Source organism: Aptenodytes forsteri, unplaced genomic scaffold, assembly GCF_000699145.1.
Source record: "Aptenodytes forsteri isolate BGI_AS27 unplaced genomic scaffold, ASM69914v1 Scaffold321, whole genome shotgun sequence".
Lineage (NCBI taxonomy): Eukaryota > Metazoa > Chordata > Aves > Sphenisciformes > Spheniscidae > Aptenodytes > Aptenodytes forsteri.
In genome coordinates this window covers 1,593,697-1,610,052 of record NW_008795030.1, presented here as the reverse complement: position 1 = coordinate 1,610,052, position 16,356 = coordinate 1,593,697, and the positions used below count along the sequence as shown (strand labels likewise).

The 16,356-nt window shown below is 42.4% G+C and overlaps 2 protein-coding genes across 6 annotated transcripts in view; one reads left to right on the top strand and one right to left on the bottom strand.

The window, feature by feature from the left end:
• The first annotated feature begins 283 nt into the window (after positions 1-283).
• Positions 284-3,742, top strand: TMEM50A (transmembrane protein 50A). Of its 2 annotated transcripts, XM_019471251.1 has the most exons (6): positions 284-392; positions 806-918; positions 1,318-1,385; positions 1,584-1,676; positions 2,974-3,034; positions 3,323-3,742. In XM_019471251.1, exons 1-6 carry the CDS (start codon positions 300-302, stop codon positions 3,366-3,368), a joined length of 474 nt encoding a protein of 157 aa, XP_019326796.1. In that variant the 5' UTR covers positions 284-299; the 3' UTR covers positions 3,369-3,742. The 2 variants fall into 2 exon arrangements, with proteins under 2 accessions (XP_019326796.1, XP_019326797.1); XM_019471252.1 differs by lacking the exon at positions 2,974-3,034.
• Positions 3,743-4,762: 1,020 nt separating this feature from the next.
• LOC103896373 (RH-like protein) overlaps positions 4,763-16,356 on the bottom strand; it is a 13,665-nt gene continuing 2,071 nt past the window's right edge. For 2 of the 4 annotated variants that reach the window (XM_009276225.2, XM_009276227.2), the window contains 10 exons: positions 15,393-15,428; positions 14,122-14,308; positions 13,747-13,897; positions 12,916-13,057; positions 9,862-10,019; positions 9,412-9,549; positions 9,041-9,171; positions 8,036-8,115; positions 6,447-6,520; positions 4,763-5,814 (listed from right to left, as the gene is read on the bottom strand). In XM_009276225.2, the coding sequence (XP_009274500.1) occupies positions 5,788-5,814; positions 6,447-6,520; positions 8,036-8,115; positions 9,041-9,171; positions 9,412-9,549; positions 9,862-10,019; positions 12,916-13,057; positions 13,747-13,897; positions 14,122-14,288 (1,068 nt within the window). In that variant the 5' untranslated portion in view covers positions 14,289-14,308; positions 15,393-15,428 and the 3' untranslated portion in view covers positions 4,763-5,787. Of the gene's footprint in view, positions 5,815-6,446; positions 6,521-8,035; positions 8,116-9,040; positions 9,172-9,411; positions 9,550-9,861; positions 10,020-12,915; positions 13,058-13,746; positions 13,898-14,121; positions 14,309-15,392; positions 15,616-15,726; positions 15,792-16,356 lie in introns of those variants that run through there. The other 2 variants (XM_019471250.1, XM_009276224.2) reach the window with 2 other exon arrangements.

Sequence of the window (16,356 nt, the reverse complement as noted above, 5' to 3'; positions counted from 1 at the left end):
GCGGCGCGGCCCCCTCCGGGGGCTGGGTGCGCTGACCGGCGGTGTCTTCGCCTCAGCTCTGAGGCCGGCGCCTCTCCGACGGTTTCCCGGGTGGGTGCCGGTGGCCGGGCTCCGTCGGCTGCTCTGCTCAGTCGCCCCTGGGGAAGGGGCCCCGGCTGTGGGATTTTCGGGTGGCGCGTGGCAGTTTTAACCTGCCTCGCACGATGCGCATTGCTGCCTGCCAGCCCTTGATGCGTGATGGGTTTCCTCTTGGAAAGTAACGTCCCTTTTTCTTCTCCAGTTCTTCAGAGCGCTGAAAAATGTCAGGTTTTCTTGAGAGCTTGAGGTGCTCGGAGTGTGTTGACTGGGGAGAGAAACGAAACACGATCGCTTCTGTTGCTGCGGGAGTGCTGGTGCGTACAGCTTCTCTTAGGCTGCTTTCGGGCTTTTTAGATGGAGTCAGCTGTTGATGAGCTAAAAACTATTAGCTGTTTGGAAGCAAAAGGAAGAACGGGGATATGTTGTCCTTGTATGTAGCAGCAGAGTTAACGACAAAATCTGTTTTGGGTGCTTGCATCCACGTGTTACTTAAGTTTTGCAGCTTCTACCCATGTAATAACTATTGGGAGTAGGTAAATCTCTGGCTTTGCCTTTAACCTTGTTCCTGAGTTGATGGCAAAACTAGTTATGCTATCAGTTGACTGTGGGTTGGAGACTGTAAGAATGATTTTATATATTAACGTTACTTTTTCTAGAGTAATCATATATTGTTAGAAGGCTTGTGTCCGTATTTTAAGCTATTGTGCTTTTTCTTCTTTTTAAATAGTTTTTTACAGGTTGGTGGATAATCATAGATGCAGCTGTAAAATACCCTAAAGTGGAAGACTTCAACCATTCATACCATGCCTGTGGGGTTATAGCCACTATTGCATTCCTAATGTAAGTGTAATTTCTCAATCAGAGCTACACACTCCTAGAACTTATTTTATGCAATTAGTAAAAGAACGCGTGGTCTTTAAATGGAGAGGTAACTAAGAATAACAAAGCGAGTTACTATCTGAGTATCTCTAATATCTTTCTTATATTTGTTGATATTTATAGTAAGGAACCACTTAAAAAAATTGTGTCTTATTAGACACGCTTAAGTCTTATTAGTCTTTGGAGAAATGCTTTTTAAGTTTTAGCCTTGTCCCTCTTTTAAAAAAAACCAAAACCACCAAACCCCACAACATCATCCTTTTTATATAGGTTTCTGAGAAGTTTCTCCTATTGTTTTGTAAACACTTACTTCTTGCTTTACCTATGTTTACCCGGTTCTATCCTGTTTTGCTCGTACAGGATCAATGCGGTGTCTAATGGACAAGTGCGGGGTGACAGTTACAGCGAAGGCTGTCTAGGACAAACAGGTACGGCGGTGTAGGCTATTGTATAGCAATAAATCTGTGAAGCCATTAAGTCTTGCAAGAGCTGTACCAGGGTGCACGCTGTGTATCTGTGCCTAGCTCTGGGGTGTGACAGAAGGTGCTCTGAAACAAAAGCGTGCAGAAAGTCACAAGTGCCTGTACTCGGACACAGGCACAAAACATCCCTACGTCTTTTTCAAGGTGCTCGGATCTGGCTGTTCATCGGCTTTATGATGGCTTTTGGATCTCTGATTGCTTCCATGTGGATCCTTTTTGGAGGCTACGTTGTTAAAGGTAAGATACGGCATGGGATGTGACCTGATCAGTTTTTGGAAGTTCAAAGTATTTTAAATGACTATTGAATTTTAGCACTTATTTTTAGATAGTTTTAGGCAGGCCCAGTTTTAATATTTTGGTTCCCTACGCACCACTATTCCATACTATCTACTATTATTGGGGTGGATTTTATCTATTTCTAAGTCACAAACTTCCAACTGGCCTCATTAGAAACACAGGTCTTGGGTCAGCTGGGAGCTGTGCTGATAGAATTACACTGCTGCAGTTACATGGGAATAATTAACTGGGTGAACACATATTCCCAGAATAAAAATTGCTGATTTTGTGCAAATTGCTCCCAAAGCCTGTATACTAAATTAGCGAAAGGGAAAAAAATAATTCAAATTGCCTGTTTAAATTCATACCTTAACACGTACCACAGTAACTTTTTGTGAAGGCAAGTCTTGAGAAAGACGTGAAAACTGCAGTGTATTTGTCTTTGTTTTTCCAAAGGAAGTTAGGCCGCTCAGGTAAATGTAAAGATATTACTTGTACCTGGAGCTGAAGTGAATTTCAGACTCGTCAGGGCACACTGGTGGCCTTGTTTAATTTACATTCTCGTCAGCTTTGGCCTTGCTCAATTCACAGGGGATTTTCAAGGAAGCCTAGGCGCATTGGTTGCGTAGTAGTGCTAACGTGCACTCCCATTTTGTACATTGTCATTACATATGAATATATATGTATACATACTTACACACACGTGCATTCCAAACAGGATGTGCAATCCCATGTGATAATTACAATCTTCACGAGCATTGCATTTGAGAGGCACGTTTTTGGTTAGAGAACAGGCGAGGCTTCTTTTATTTGGGAAGCTAAATGATTTGGGGGGGGGCACAAAAGCCATTGAATTAACTTTCCAGTGGGGTGAGGCTTACGCTTGTCTTCTGTGTCACACAACTGAGCAAGAGAGATTGGAGGGGACCGCCTTGTTGGAGAATGAAAGGGGTCTATGAGCTGCATAGTGCTGTCTTCATTCCACGCGAGAACATTGTTATGTAGTAGCAACAGCGCTAAATGTTTGTTGTCACTTCACCCCCTGTCTAGTCGGGAATCCCACATTGTAACGGACCCCTCTGTCTAACTCGGCTCCTTACCGCTGCTCCACAGTGCGTAGACTCCAGATGTTCGTGTTGAAATGACACTGGTTATCTCCGCTATCGTAGCGCAGCGTAGTGTTTCTGAAATGGCAGAGATGGGATATTCTTGAACGTGACTTCCAAAAAAATTATGGAGATTTTTTTTCTTTTGTTAGAAAAACCAGTAGTATACCCAGGAATAGCTGTGTTTTTCCAGAATGCATTCATCTTTTTTGGGTAAGACTATCTTCTTTTGTTCATTTCTTACCTAATTTGTTTTTAGTGATTAAAACTGAAACGTGCTGTAATCTGTTTTTTCTTAAGCCCTGTTTTGTAACTAGACACGGGTCGATAAACTGCTGGTAAAGGCAGTAGATCTCTGAGATCTGTCTGCACAGGTTTCCTTGCAGGACCAGGAATTGGATTTACAAACACTACAACTTGCTCCCTGAAATCATGTATTTAAAATTTGGTATTTGATTGGCTCCGTTAGGTACTCATGTCCCTTTATTCTCTTTTAAACAGAGGACTGGTCTTCAAATTTGGTCGCACGGAAGACTTGTGGCAATGAACACGCCTGTGGAAGTGCATTGGCCACGCTGGTTTTTTAACTGCACACTCCCAAAATTTTGTAAAGCCATTTTGTAAACGGTGACCTTCAATTGTGTCTAAAGATGAAACAAGGAAAACTTAAATCATAGCAGTAAAAATTCTGGTTCTATTCTGTTTAGTTTTTTTACTCTTGTATGTTGATTTAAATGTTGTAACGTTTTTGACAAACGTAAAATTGCTACCAGTAACCATGGAAGTCACTTTTATGATACGATGTTTGCTACAAGTAAATAGTATAGTGGAAAATGGATGTATTTAACCAGCTGTTTCTATGATGTTATTTACAATCCAAGGCTTCCTAAAAATGCTTTAAAACAACTTTTTAACATATTTATTAAAAAAATGCTTTAAAACAACTTTTTAACATATATTTATTAAATATTTCCTATATCTGGACAATATAACCATTTCTTCAATTTCAGAACTTACTGGTGTGTGGCTTTTCTTGCGTCACATAGAACTATGCTGCTTTGGGGATTTTTTTCCCCTCCTCCCTGAATATTTAATTTATCCTATGACGATAATGAGGAAGTCTCTGGTGAGTAACAACTTACTGTTGCTGTGACATTGTAGAGGCACAAGTATAAATTAGGTAGTGGCTCTAGATGGAAGTAGCTCATCCACAAAACTTGCTGTGAACTGTTTTCTAACCGCTGTAAAACAAAGGAAGAGTCCTCTCCGGATCAGAGTTCTGTCTTCAGGAAGCCTACTCTTCAGACCAGGGACAGTCACTGCCGGGGAGAATTTTGATCCTGCAGCATACTCACTTGAAAGGTGAGATAGCTCTTCCTGTATCTGCCCCTTCCTCTGCGTTCACCTAGGCTCGTTGCTCAAGAAATCAATGATAAAGGACCCGTGGGGAAAAGGGAGGGAATAAAATACTATTCCTTAAAAGCGCTCCTGCTAGAAAACAGCAGAAGCCGTTTGCGTTGCAGCAGTTAGGTGTGGTTGGTTGCTGGGAGGTTGGCAAGTGAAGTGCACGAGTTGAGCCTGGGTTACCCCCTCACGCAGGCAGCGGTGTGTTAACCGTGAGGTAACGCAAATGTGTACGTGTGTATCCAGGCTGAGTGTCACTGTCAGCTGGCAGAAGCCGTGGGCAGCCGATAAACTCGGCAGATCACTGGCTCTTTTGTGACCTGGAAATAAGAAAAACTGGCCCTTCCTCGGTGTCAAGTAATGAAAAATTACGTGAAACCTGTCTCATGCTCCTTCAGCCGTAGTGATCTACTTTGCTTAATCCCTAATGAATGAATTGAGGTCAGCATCAAAGAACTCATGCTTTGTCTTCAACGTTACATTCTTCCTTATTACTTCATTTTTAAGCAAGTGTGCTGAATAAATAAAAAACAATCCAATTGTGACTTTTTTATTAGGTAAGCATTTTAGAAAAACTCTTTCAATGTCAACTATTTCGAAACGAAGAAACACTGAGGATCGCAATCCATTTAAAAACAAGGGTTAGTTTGCACAGAATCCTCTGCCCGATCCGGCCCCAGCTCGTGCACCAAAGCCCCCTGCTCGTCTCAGACTAAAACAGCTCGACATAAGACACTTCGGAAATTGGGTCTGGTGTTGGCACCAGGGACTATTCCCCGGTCTCTCGTTGTCCGCACCCTTAGGGCAGCCAGAGCCTTTTGGGCAGCTGACCTCGCGGTGGTGCAGACTGTCGCTGCGCAGACAGGCTGTTCCGAGGTGTGCTGCCGAATCTTAAGTAATACCATTGATTTCCGGGGCGCCATCCACAAGCAGAACAATTTAACTTCTTGCCATTTGAACTTCCAAATAGCTAGCCCGAGCCAAGTAATTAGGATTTTTCTTTAAGCAGTCAGGTTCCTCAAAGAGTTCAGTCTGGCAAGACACAGAGTTCTGGCCCTGATCCAGCTCACTCATCAAATCCTTGCTTAACAAGGCCTTCACCAGAGTTAGCTTAGCTTAAAAACAAGTACTTTAATGCTTTGCTAGATAAGAATAAGTACGTACTCCTTGAAAAATTATACTTTAAAACATACATTTTGGCTTTTAAACTTGGGAGCTAAAAGTAGTTTAAAGTTTCCAAGCGTTTTGATTGATAAGCCGTTACAGCAATGAATGCAGCCAACTTTTTTGTACGTATCCTACAGAAACATACTTAAGGTAAGACCAACAAAGCAGAAAAGCGAAATGCATTATAAGTTTGCATCTGTAAATTCACACCCTGTATCTTTCAAGAATAACTAGAACAGTTTTTTACTAATGCTTTGCGTGTCCCTTGGGATGGCTTTTTTGCGCGTGAGAATTGATGCTTAAGTGCTCTTTCAACCCATCATAGCTATTCATTTTCTCTGGTGACAAATAGGAAAAGCTTATCTTGGTCAAATCTGTCATCTGGGTTCCTCCATTCAAAATCCAACAGCCAAACGGGGAAACTGTGAAGACAAACATTCTGGCATCAGAACATTTTACGCATCGAATCATCATACGAAAAAGGCAATGGGAAACCTTAGTAGAAGGTTATTTTCATCCATCTCTTTTTTTCTCTAATTCAGAGCATCACATTCAGCACCTAAAGGTGCCCAAGGCCTGTGTTTGTGCATCAGACTGAATAGCCGCTCTGCAGCCACGAAGGCCAGGAGGCTTGGTCTGTTTTCATAAAAAGCACCTTCCGTTCCGCTCACTGGCTTCTAAAAATCCCTCTCTCAGATGCTGCTCAAGTCTCCTCGGGGACTGTGTATGAAGCACGGAGGCCAGGGCTGTCAATCCCAGAGGATGTCTGAGCACCTAAGATTACGTGTTACACCAAACGATCGTCATTTCAGACTTAGCCCTGCGCCCACCAGCGGCTCTGACGATCCTAGCTGAAGACTGCGTGCATTTATAATGTTCGGGCTCTCAATCAACTGTGGGAACAGTTCATCCGTTTCAAACGGGGCACCCAAAACGTACTGTGAAATGGAATTATCCCCCTTTTTTTTTGTAATTCGAATACCCGGAGTTCTTCATCAAGGTCAACAAGGTGCTATATATACTCCCACACTGTTAATTTTACATTGAAACTTACCTCCCAATAAAACTGGTCTTCGAAGTACTTTGATACAGGGATGGTCTTAAACAGCTTGAGGTTTAAGATTAAACCTATTTGTAAAGACACATATATCCAATATAAATACAGACGTCAGGGAAAGGGGAAGATTGTGTGTAACTGGAGGTTTCTTAGTAACGCGCATCCAAATGTAACATAGATCAAAATACCAATTCAGAACTAAATGCTTCAGCAGAGCCCCTTGACTCAGGTTGACCTTAAATACAAAGAGAAGCTTGCCAGGATCAAGGCTTGTGTTATTAAAAATTACTTACTTTAGGTAAAACCCCATTAAACAGCCTGCCAGATTCTAAAAATACATCAAAAATCATTAACTTCTTGCATGAAAAATGCCTGTGTATTTAAAGCAGTCGGGCTTATCAGCACTGTTAGCTTGGGATTTCAGATGGAAACATCTAGATTTGTAAACAATTGCTTAAACGCTGAATGTTTGATTATTTTAGCTGAATGTTTTTTAAAAATCTGCTTGATTAGCTCAACGTCTTAATTACACTTAAGGTAGTGCAAAGGTTTCAGATCAATTAAAGCACAAAAAAAATCAGAGTATATTTCACAGCAATCTTCATCTGCCATTTCTCTTTTATTCCAGACAGAATTAACAGCTATAGAAAAACTGCAGCTGCCGTAAACCTGACAGAATGTCACATGAGAAACACATGAGCCCTGGTGATCCCAAACCACTAGTGATCAAAGGCCTAGTGCTTGGCTGATGCAAGTTTCACTACTGCTGTTAGTGAAACTTTGCAGATTTATACCAACTGGCCTAAAAGGTGAGAAGCTCTAGATAGCATTTTTCTGTCACTAAGACAATCCCCAAATGTAAAACTATTTTCATCCTCGCACATCTCCAGTCTGAAATTTGAAGGCAGCTGTTAAGCATCTGTTAAAATAAACTTCACCGATGAAAGAACGGTGCTACTGGGCTATTTACGTTGAATACATAAATATTCTTCAAAAGACTGGCTTTGAAGAGCCCCTGGCATTCACGTTTCCGATGGCTGCTTCTACAAATAATTTACCCGTAGAAACACACTTCAGAGCCCCAGTTAAACCGGCCTCTTTCTGCGAAGGGTTGCACTGACACGATAGCAGGTGCAATGAGATGACATACCCCTTGCCCCGAGGAAATGAGGAAGATATTACTGAAACGTGTTTTTCAATACTGACCTGTAATGAAACCCGTTATCAAGGCAACACTGATGGTCAGGCAGAAGGCGCCGACGTGAATCATGAACAAATAACCCAGTCTGAAAAGCAAAACAAGTGTTTCACCTTTTACAGTTGCTGAATTTAGCAGTAAGACTGTGAATGAATCTGTATCTACACAGCATTTTACATCAAAACCTCTCATAAAAAATCTGTTCTTCTTGAATCTCTCTGCAGCTGCAGTTAAATTCACCCGTAGAAACACGCTTCAGAGCCCCAGTTAAACCGGCCTCTTTCTGCGAAGGGTTGCACTGACACGATAGCAGGTGCAATGAGATGACATACCCCTTGCCCCGAGGAAATGAGGAAGATATTACTGAAACGTGTTTTTCAATACTGACCTGTAATGAAACCCGTTATCAAGGCAACACTGATGGTCAGGCAGAAGGCGCCGACGTGAATCATGAACAAATAACCCAGTCTGAAAAGCAAAACAAGTGTTTCACCTTTTACAGTTGCTGAATTTAGCAATAAGACTGTGAATGAATCTGTATCTACACAGCATTTTACATCAAAACCTCTCATAAAAAATCTGTTCTTGAATCTCTCTGCAGCTGCAGTTAGATGTTTTAAGAGATCCTATCAGAAGCCTAATACAGACTTCAGAGCGACATGTTTTGCCCTTATAAACCATCATTGCGGTACTAAAACTTCATTAAATTTGTTTGTTTCAATAAGAATATGACAAGAAGCGTAAGGCCCTTACGCTGCACTGTGATTCATTCCTGCGTAAAGGAATGAATTTCCTGAGCAAATCAGGGCACTTCTTGTATGTCACGGCATGAGCTTGATCTGCAAAAATGAGATGCCAGGGCCAGATCAAAACAACCTACGGAGAATATCCTTAACCGAGCCCTTCAGCTTTTGCAGGGCATCTCCCCAAGTATACTTTCCAGATCAGTGTCCAGACTGTCTTTAGTCCAAACTGGCATTCTTGCCCCTGACTCAGAGTTAAAGCCTCATTCGAAGAGAAATGCTGATTTCTGCCCCCCGCTGTGTTAGCATACAAAGCTCCCCAAAACACATCACAAAAGCCAAAATGAGTCTTGGAAGGACGCACGTCCCCAGCCTTCATCTCCTGAGTCTGCTGTATTTAGTAACAAATAAAAAGAGAGACAGAAAGCAGGACCAAAAGCTAATATTAAAGTTTGGATCCAATGTCTGCTCAACTCTGAAAGTCTTTTTTACTGACTTTTTTGGACTTCAGAGATTATCTTGGGTTACCTTGTATAAAACGATTTATCTGTGGTGACGTTCAGGCTTTCTGTATGTCTGAGAACTCTTCTCAAGGCATACTACAATAATGATGAGCTAAGCTTGTTACTTAATAGCAAGAATTTATGTACCTTGGTAAATTAGTCCAGTTTTTTATTACTAAGAGAACGACCTGGGCAAGAGCTCCAAGCACACCAGGCAAGCCAAAAGTGAAATGAACTCCAGAGGAATCATGAATCTTGAGAGCAGGATACAAGCATCTCTGGGAAGAAGAAAAGGTTTAATTGATACACAGAAACACAAGTTGATAATAGCATATTGTCTATCGCAGACCTAGAAAATGAACTTTGGTCTTAAAAGTTGCAATCCTGCGCTCTGCTCAAAAGACTTCAGGTTTCCTAGCTTTAATCTCTTTGAAAGAGAGGTTTCCGTTGAGGGATCCTACATCAGAAAAGAAGTTTATACAGCTTATACAAAAACAATTTCAGGTTTTGAGTAATACCTGTAAACAGCAAGATCCTAATATGGTTATCACACTGGCAAGCAGACCCAAAATCATTGCAATCCAAGGATACTCGATACTGCGTTCTGCATAACCAACAGCGACCCCACCAGCTAGTACTGCACTGTGGATATGAGTCTGTAAAATAAAACAACAAAAACACGGAGTGAGAATTCAGTCATCGCTTATAGCAGCCCGATATCGTAGACTGCTATTCTCATGCAAGTGCGATCTCTTTAGGGTGAATTTGGGCCTCTGTATACTGTAAATTACAATCTGAGAACATAATTTCTAAGTTACAGCTTCAGTGTTCTGCTTGGGAGGCTAATGATGACTGTCAGGCTGAAAACCTGGACTTGTTTTTACTTAATAGCTATTATACTTTCGGTGTATTACTGAGAGCAACAGAAAAAGATCTTCTCCGTGCAGTGATTTTCTCTCATGTCTTACCATTCTGAATTTTCCATCCTTTGTGGTCAGAACAGACAACACGAAGGCAGTTACAGCACTCACTGCAAGGGCAAAGTAGGTGTTGTAGATTGCTTTGCTCTTGTTCACAGCTAGTACAGAATTGAAGCTTGGCCAGAATACCCAGAGAAAGAGAGTACCTTGGAGACAAAGACAAGCAGCTATCGTTACCTGCTCTAAAACACAGTGAATCCATCACCGGCTGTCTCTGGAGAGCTCCGGCCCACATTCTGCGTTCACTGTAATTCCCACATGGTAAACAAAGGATAACACTTCACAGTGCAGACAGCCCCGAGAGTTACCTGCTACACCAACACCTTCCCAGAAACACACCACGGCAATGTCAAACATACAGCCAAAGCACAGCTCTACTGGCATCTGGCTGGTCCTTCGCAGAGTTGAAGGTAGGATGCTCTTTTCAAGGACACAAACTTTAACATCAGCTTTGTCCTATCGTCCCCTTAAACGCAGGTTCAGATACAAGTGGGAACAATTCCACTGTTGATTTCCAAACAGTCGGCATCCTGCCTGTTCTGCGCAGGCACCGGGGGCTTGCTCCTCAGCCAAAATTTCTGCTCCTTTTCATGGAACTGTGGAATAATTGTTCAAAACCAGCTGCAAGAGAGAATGAAAGCAAGCCAAGGAGGAAGAGAAAACAGCTCACATGGTGCAAATCACTATAAAGAAACCCAAAGTGCACTTTGGAATGTCTTTTACCTTGGCTGCCAGTATGACTGGTACTGGTTGTCTTGCCTCCTGGCAGGGTTTGAAGAGAAAAAGAGGATGAACTGGATCATAAGAACAGAATCCTCTCTACATCTACTAGCATTACTCCAGAGGAGGGCTAAAGACCAATAGCTTGAGCTGAGGTGATCGTGCTCCCCCAACTCAGCTATACACAGCTTAACTTTCTTGCTACTTGTGAGAGTTATCTACCGAATAGCTACTCCCTAGTACATGGGTCCAAAAGAACAATTCACTTTCCTCCTGTAAGATCACTGTACAGCGTCACACTTTCATGCCCACATAGGCTTCGCTAACAATAGGAATGAAAACAGGTTCTTCTGCTTCTATGGCCTGGGCCCTAATTGTCAGCATTTAGGAATCTCAGCCTCTATAAAACAAGTTCACTGCTTGGCAGGATACGTCTTTCCTATGGTCATATGGATGCACATGCATAGATCAAATTCCAACCAGCAGAGGGAAGTAGGTGGCCTCACGCGAAGTCAAGCTGGACCACACAGTTGCAATCTGTGCCTCTGCTCCCTGCGTTGCTCATAGCTCCAAGTGCACGGATGACGACACAAACAAGCAACAGTTTATTTCGCCTTGTCCAGTCAACTTCCATAGCTAATGTTCTGTTCTCCATGCCACAGAGGTGCCAGACCCCTGTGCAATTCACCTGACAGTAAAATTTGAAGTGTTCTTGTGCAAGTCAATTAAGAAGTGACAAACGCATTGTCACTATAAAGCACAATGGTTAAATCCAGCTTCTAGCAACCCTGCCAGCTACTGCTTTTGTACAAGCTTATCTTGGCTCCTTGAAATCCAATTGCCATTGCTAATTTTCACCCTTTCAGCGCACCAAGGAGGTGATAACCATGCCTCTCAGACAGGATATTTGGCCCATGAACCTTGGCTTCCCAGCAAAGTGGCATTATCTAGCCAGGTGTCGTGCCAAAACCAGCACACCAGATCATGTTCCTAGCTCATGTTTTCTGCAAGTGGAGTGCTATTTCTATCAAGGATATCCCTTGAGAAACCGGCTTCTTCACAAGTTCGGTGCTTGCAGTCTATCCAGACAGTCTGGACACGTTTCTTCTGTTTTGTTTTTTATTAGCAGTGCTCCCAATTTGTAGATAATTCTACAGCTCTAATCTTGGCATTGCAAACCTCCCTGCCAGATGCTGGATGCAGGTTGTTTTCAGTCAGTGCTCTGAGTTCACTCTTAAAAGACATTTGTGAGGCTCACTACAGCATATTCACTACAGCAACTAACGTGCTAAGTAAAAAGCATTTGTAATTTTATCCCAAACTCAAACGCAATATTTTCGGAGAGTCGCAGCCCTCAGAAACAGGATACAAAAAGGAACTATGAGGAATTTGCCTGCTCAGTTGCTCCTTTCTACCCACGTTACCTCAGGAATTATTCAAGACACGGCAACATAATTACTTCAGATAGCAAGCACTTGGTTGTAGCAAGCTGCACAAAAATTATAATGAAGGCGCAACAGCGTCTTGATGAGTTCGATTAAAATACCAATCTCCTCGAATTCTCCAGCAAAGCAAGAACTCCAGGGACTCAAAAGAGGAGCATTTAAATTTCTCTTTCCCTAAACCGGGCTAAGACTGACCAAGAATCAGACTCTGTGGGCCTTCACAGAAAGATCTTAGTTCGGCTGGTGGCAGTTACGGAACAGAACTCATAAAAAAGAAACCAAATTGCTTCTTTAAGAAAAAGAATGGAACTCCCACACATTCAGCCTATCATCACTCAGATCCTTTCTCATGTGCCTGTCTCTATCATATTCCCCACTCCTCATCAGGCTTTTATCTTTTCATTTACATTACTAGGCAGGGACTGCCTTTTTATATCTCCATACACCACCTTGCAAAACAAAACTGAGCCTTGGCCCCAGCCGGGAACTGTAACCACTACTGAAATAGAAGTAATGACCTTAACTTTAGTGCATAGGTCCCTTACCAACGTGCCTATACAAGCCCAAACGGGACAACTTAGCTGGGAGAGGGAACGGTTAACCTGGCATAGCCTTTATGCCGAGGCTGGCGAAAGCAAACTAAGCCACAGCCGTTGCAGGAGCGGCTTATACGCCTGGTAGGAAACATGCTGAGACTCACCAACTCATTGTCAGAAACCATGAACCACAGCAGCAGAAGTTTTCTATGCTTGGCTGCATTCAGACCTGCACTTCGGATGCAAAAGCTTCAGTGTGCTGTGGCCAGCCCCCAAAAACATTCCTTATGTTCTCACTGCAACCCCGTCTTCCAGCTGAGACGTTAAAGCAAATGTCTTACCCAACATTGACAATAAATCTGACTTCGGGGTACTCGCATTCTTCTCAGACCTTGGTGATGGCTCAGAGAAACGTGAGGAGACCGCCAGACCAAAGTAGGCTCCAAACAGGTGAACATGCATCATGCTGGTATCGTCTGGAACCTGTATCAATAGAATAATCAAATTCGTGGTTTATTTCAGGCCACAGGAAGCCTTTGATGCAGTTCCTGATATAGTTGCTCACGTAACCTCCCTATAAGCAATTTATTTTCACAGTCCCTCAGTTTATGCATGAGTTATTTATGCGAGATTAACTTAATCTGAATTCAGTGCAGCTCATAAACACGCAATTCATATACAGAGAATTTGGGGTACGCTTACGTTGTACGTTAAATGCAGGTCTGACTCCGCTGTCCAGCCTGGGCTGGTATACCATTCACACTGGAAATCTTCCCGACTGAACTGACACAGGGAGGGGATAAACTTTAAAGGCAGTTAGTGCCTTAGCATAGGTCAAGGCTTTCATTCACGTGTTGGGGATGGTCAGGGCATGGGCAAAGCCAAATGCACTACATCCCAATCCATCAGATCAGCTCACCCTTTAAGGCCAAGAATATAGATATAGCCAATTATATAGATATAGAGTATGCAGGGTTTGGAGTTCAATGTCCTTAAGTATAGCCCCAAAGTCAGACTTCATCTCTTAACGAAAACATAGCCACGATCTAACTGAGATGAGATAAAACACACTGATGTTCCTGTCAGCAGAGCACTAACAAACCACCAAAAGGCAACATTCCAAAGTCCCAGTGAAATTTTCCCCCATGTGCCTGGAAACCATACTACAGTACCTGCAGGAATGTCTTGTTGATCCATCTGTTCATATTGAAAACTATTATCTCCACAACTGTCATCAGAATTAATTGCACAGGATTAGTCTTCCCAAGAACAGCTCCAGTGGAGATGACCACAGCAGTCGTACTCACAGTAGCCTTTGTTATTCTGCAATAAAAGAAAGAAAAAAATAATTCTGTATCAGGACCACGCCAGGGCCAATAAAGAAAGAATGACAGACAGTAAAATGTACTTAAAAACCCAAAGCCTTCTAAAACGTCTGCAAATATGACCATGCTAATTCACAAATAGGTCCATGTAACAAGGCATTATCTTCCACAAAGAGCAATCAGCAGTTCTATATTATTCCAACTCTAACACGAACTAATTACCTTTTCAGACCACCTTTGTTTTCCCTTTGAAGAAGGAAAAGTAATAAACCTTCTGTCAGCACGGAGCACTGGACACCAAGTACGATGATCAGGAGGTTGAATCCAGTGCTGCTAAACCCGTATCTTTTCAGAAACGTCAGGAAAAAGCCAAATCCAAAAATCACCATGTGACTGACGTCTTGAAAAGCTGCATGACAGAAAAGACCAAGACAGCAGTGAAGTTATTAATGCAGACTGGATTTCTGGTTAACAAAATAAATAAATATCACAATTAACTAAGAAGCCTTCAGATAAAAATTCAGGTGCCATTATTATTTAGTACTTGTAAAGAACTCCAGAGCTTGCTTTCCAACCCATAAGTAATCAGAAAAACAATACCCTTGACCCTGAATTTATTTTTGCAAAGTGATCACAATGGATGCTATAGGATGGGGGTTGAGGGGTCAAAGAGCACGACAGAAATGAAGTACGTTTAGCAATGAAATTTGGACATTCATTTTTCCTGAGGTGAATTTAAAGAGACTTTTCAAGGAGAGTTGCTGGGAATTAGTGCCGATTCATTCCTTGAGGGCATTAGGGAAGAAATGAGTTACAAAGAGAAACCTGTATGATGGCCTCATCTGGGTAGAAAGAACAGAAATAGCAGTAGAAAGAGTTTAGTATGGAAACCAGGACCACTGCTGCTGCACCATCGAGCTATAAAACAGGGAGGGTAACACAAGAATGTCATGAGGATTAATCAACTTATATTTGCACAACACTGTAGATAACGTTACACACTATGGCTGTAACATAATCTGCTAATACATTCCTTTGATCAATGCACAACAGACTTCTCCAGAATATATTGGACCCGTAATTCCACTGTATTAACTTCATTTATTTACATCAAGCATTCAAATGGAAAATACTGCCATCCTGGATTCCCACTTTGTAACGCAGCAACGCCCTCGCCTGCCAAGACCTCACAGAGGTAGGCACTTAACACAGAGCAGCGCTTGCCCTCAGAAGTTTGTTACGTTCGTAGGAGTCAAGATTACCACAAACAGACCAGCAATGCAATTTAGTATCACTCATGTCTTCGTTCACTGTCATTGCTTTGACATAAATAAATACACACCATACATGGCAAGGCAGGGTACTTAAAGGGCAGTAAAAACATTCTGCTTCTCACTAACAAATACCCAAACCTGCTGAATCCCACCTCTGTTGCACTGCAAAATAAAAGCAGGCATTAACCCTTCCTTTCACAGCAAGGCTACCGGTCTTACCTGGGTAGGAGATGCTTGATCTGGAGGCACCATCATCTGAGAACAGAAAGTAAAAGAGGACGATGAAAACAGCTTCCAGAAAAAAGATTAGCCACGGCACGTTGTTTCGGAAGTTGCGGTAATTCGAAGGCATTGTGCACTATGCTACATTAAGCACAAACACATTAATTTTTTTTTCTATAAAACTGTTCCAGTAACCTCAAACCGATAGAAAAGGAGGTGTGGGGGGGCAGGAATAAAAACTCGGAGAGATAAAAAGCCCAAGAGGCGTCAGCAAAGAACAGTTCCTTATCTGTGACACGTCAGGAGCCCAAACTTACCAGCCCAAACTTACCGCAACTGACATGGACTGAACTCAAAAGGACTCACGAACACAGCCATATCAAGCTGTCAATACTGTAATGCTCCAGGATACCATCCATGCAGCACTGCAGCTGCTCTTGAGCCTTACGTATCGGCTAAATGGCAAGTAAAGAAGAACATGGACTCATAGGAGTAGGATGTTGAAGTTTATGCAAACCCATTATTTATTTACACTGCCCGTACCCATCCTAGACCCAAGTCCCTTCACACAAAGGTCGGGGAAGGTCCTGTTGAGATTCTCAGTGTGATTCTCGGCTCGGTTAGGCTATAGCTCTACACCCGTGTCCCACGACAAAACCTTCTCATACACGATGAATCCAACCCAACGCCAGAGAATCAAGAATCTCTGGACATGTAAAGGAGATGTAGCATTTCCTATGCTACTTGTAAGATGGGTCTGTTGTTTACAGTATGGCTATGTGTCATGGTTTAACCCCAGCTGGCAACTAAGCCCCACCCAGCCGCTCGCTCACTCACCCCCCGGTGGGATGGGGGAGAGAATCGGAAGGGTAAAAGTGAGAAAACTCATGGGTTGAGATAAAAACAGTTTAATAATTGAAATAATAATAATAATAATAATAATAATAATAATAATATCATC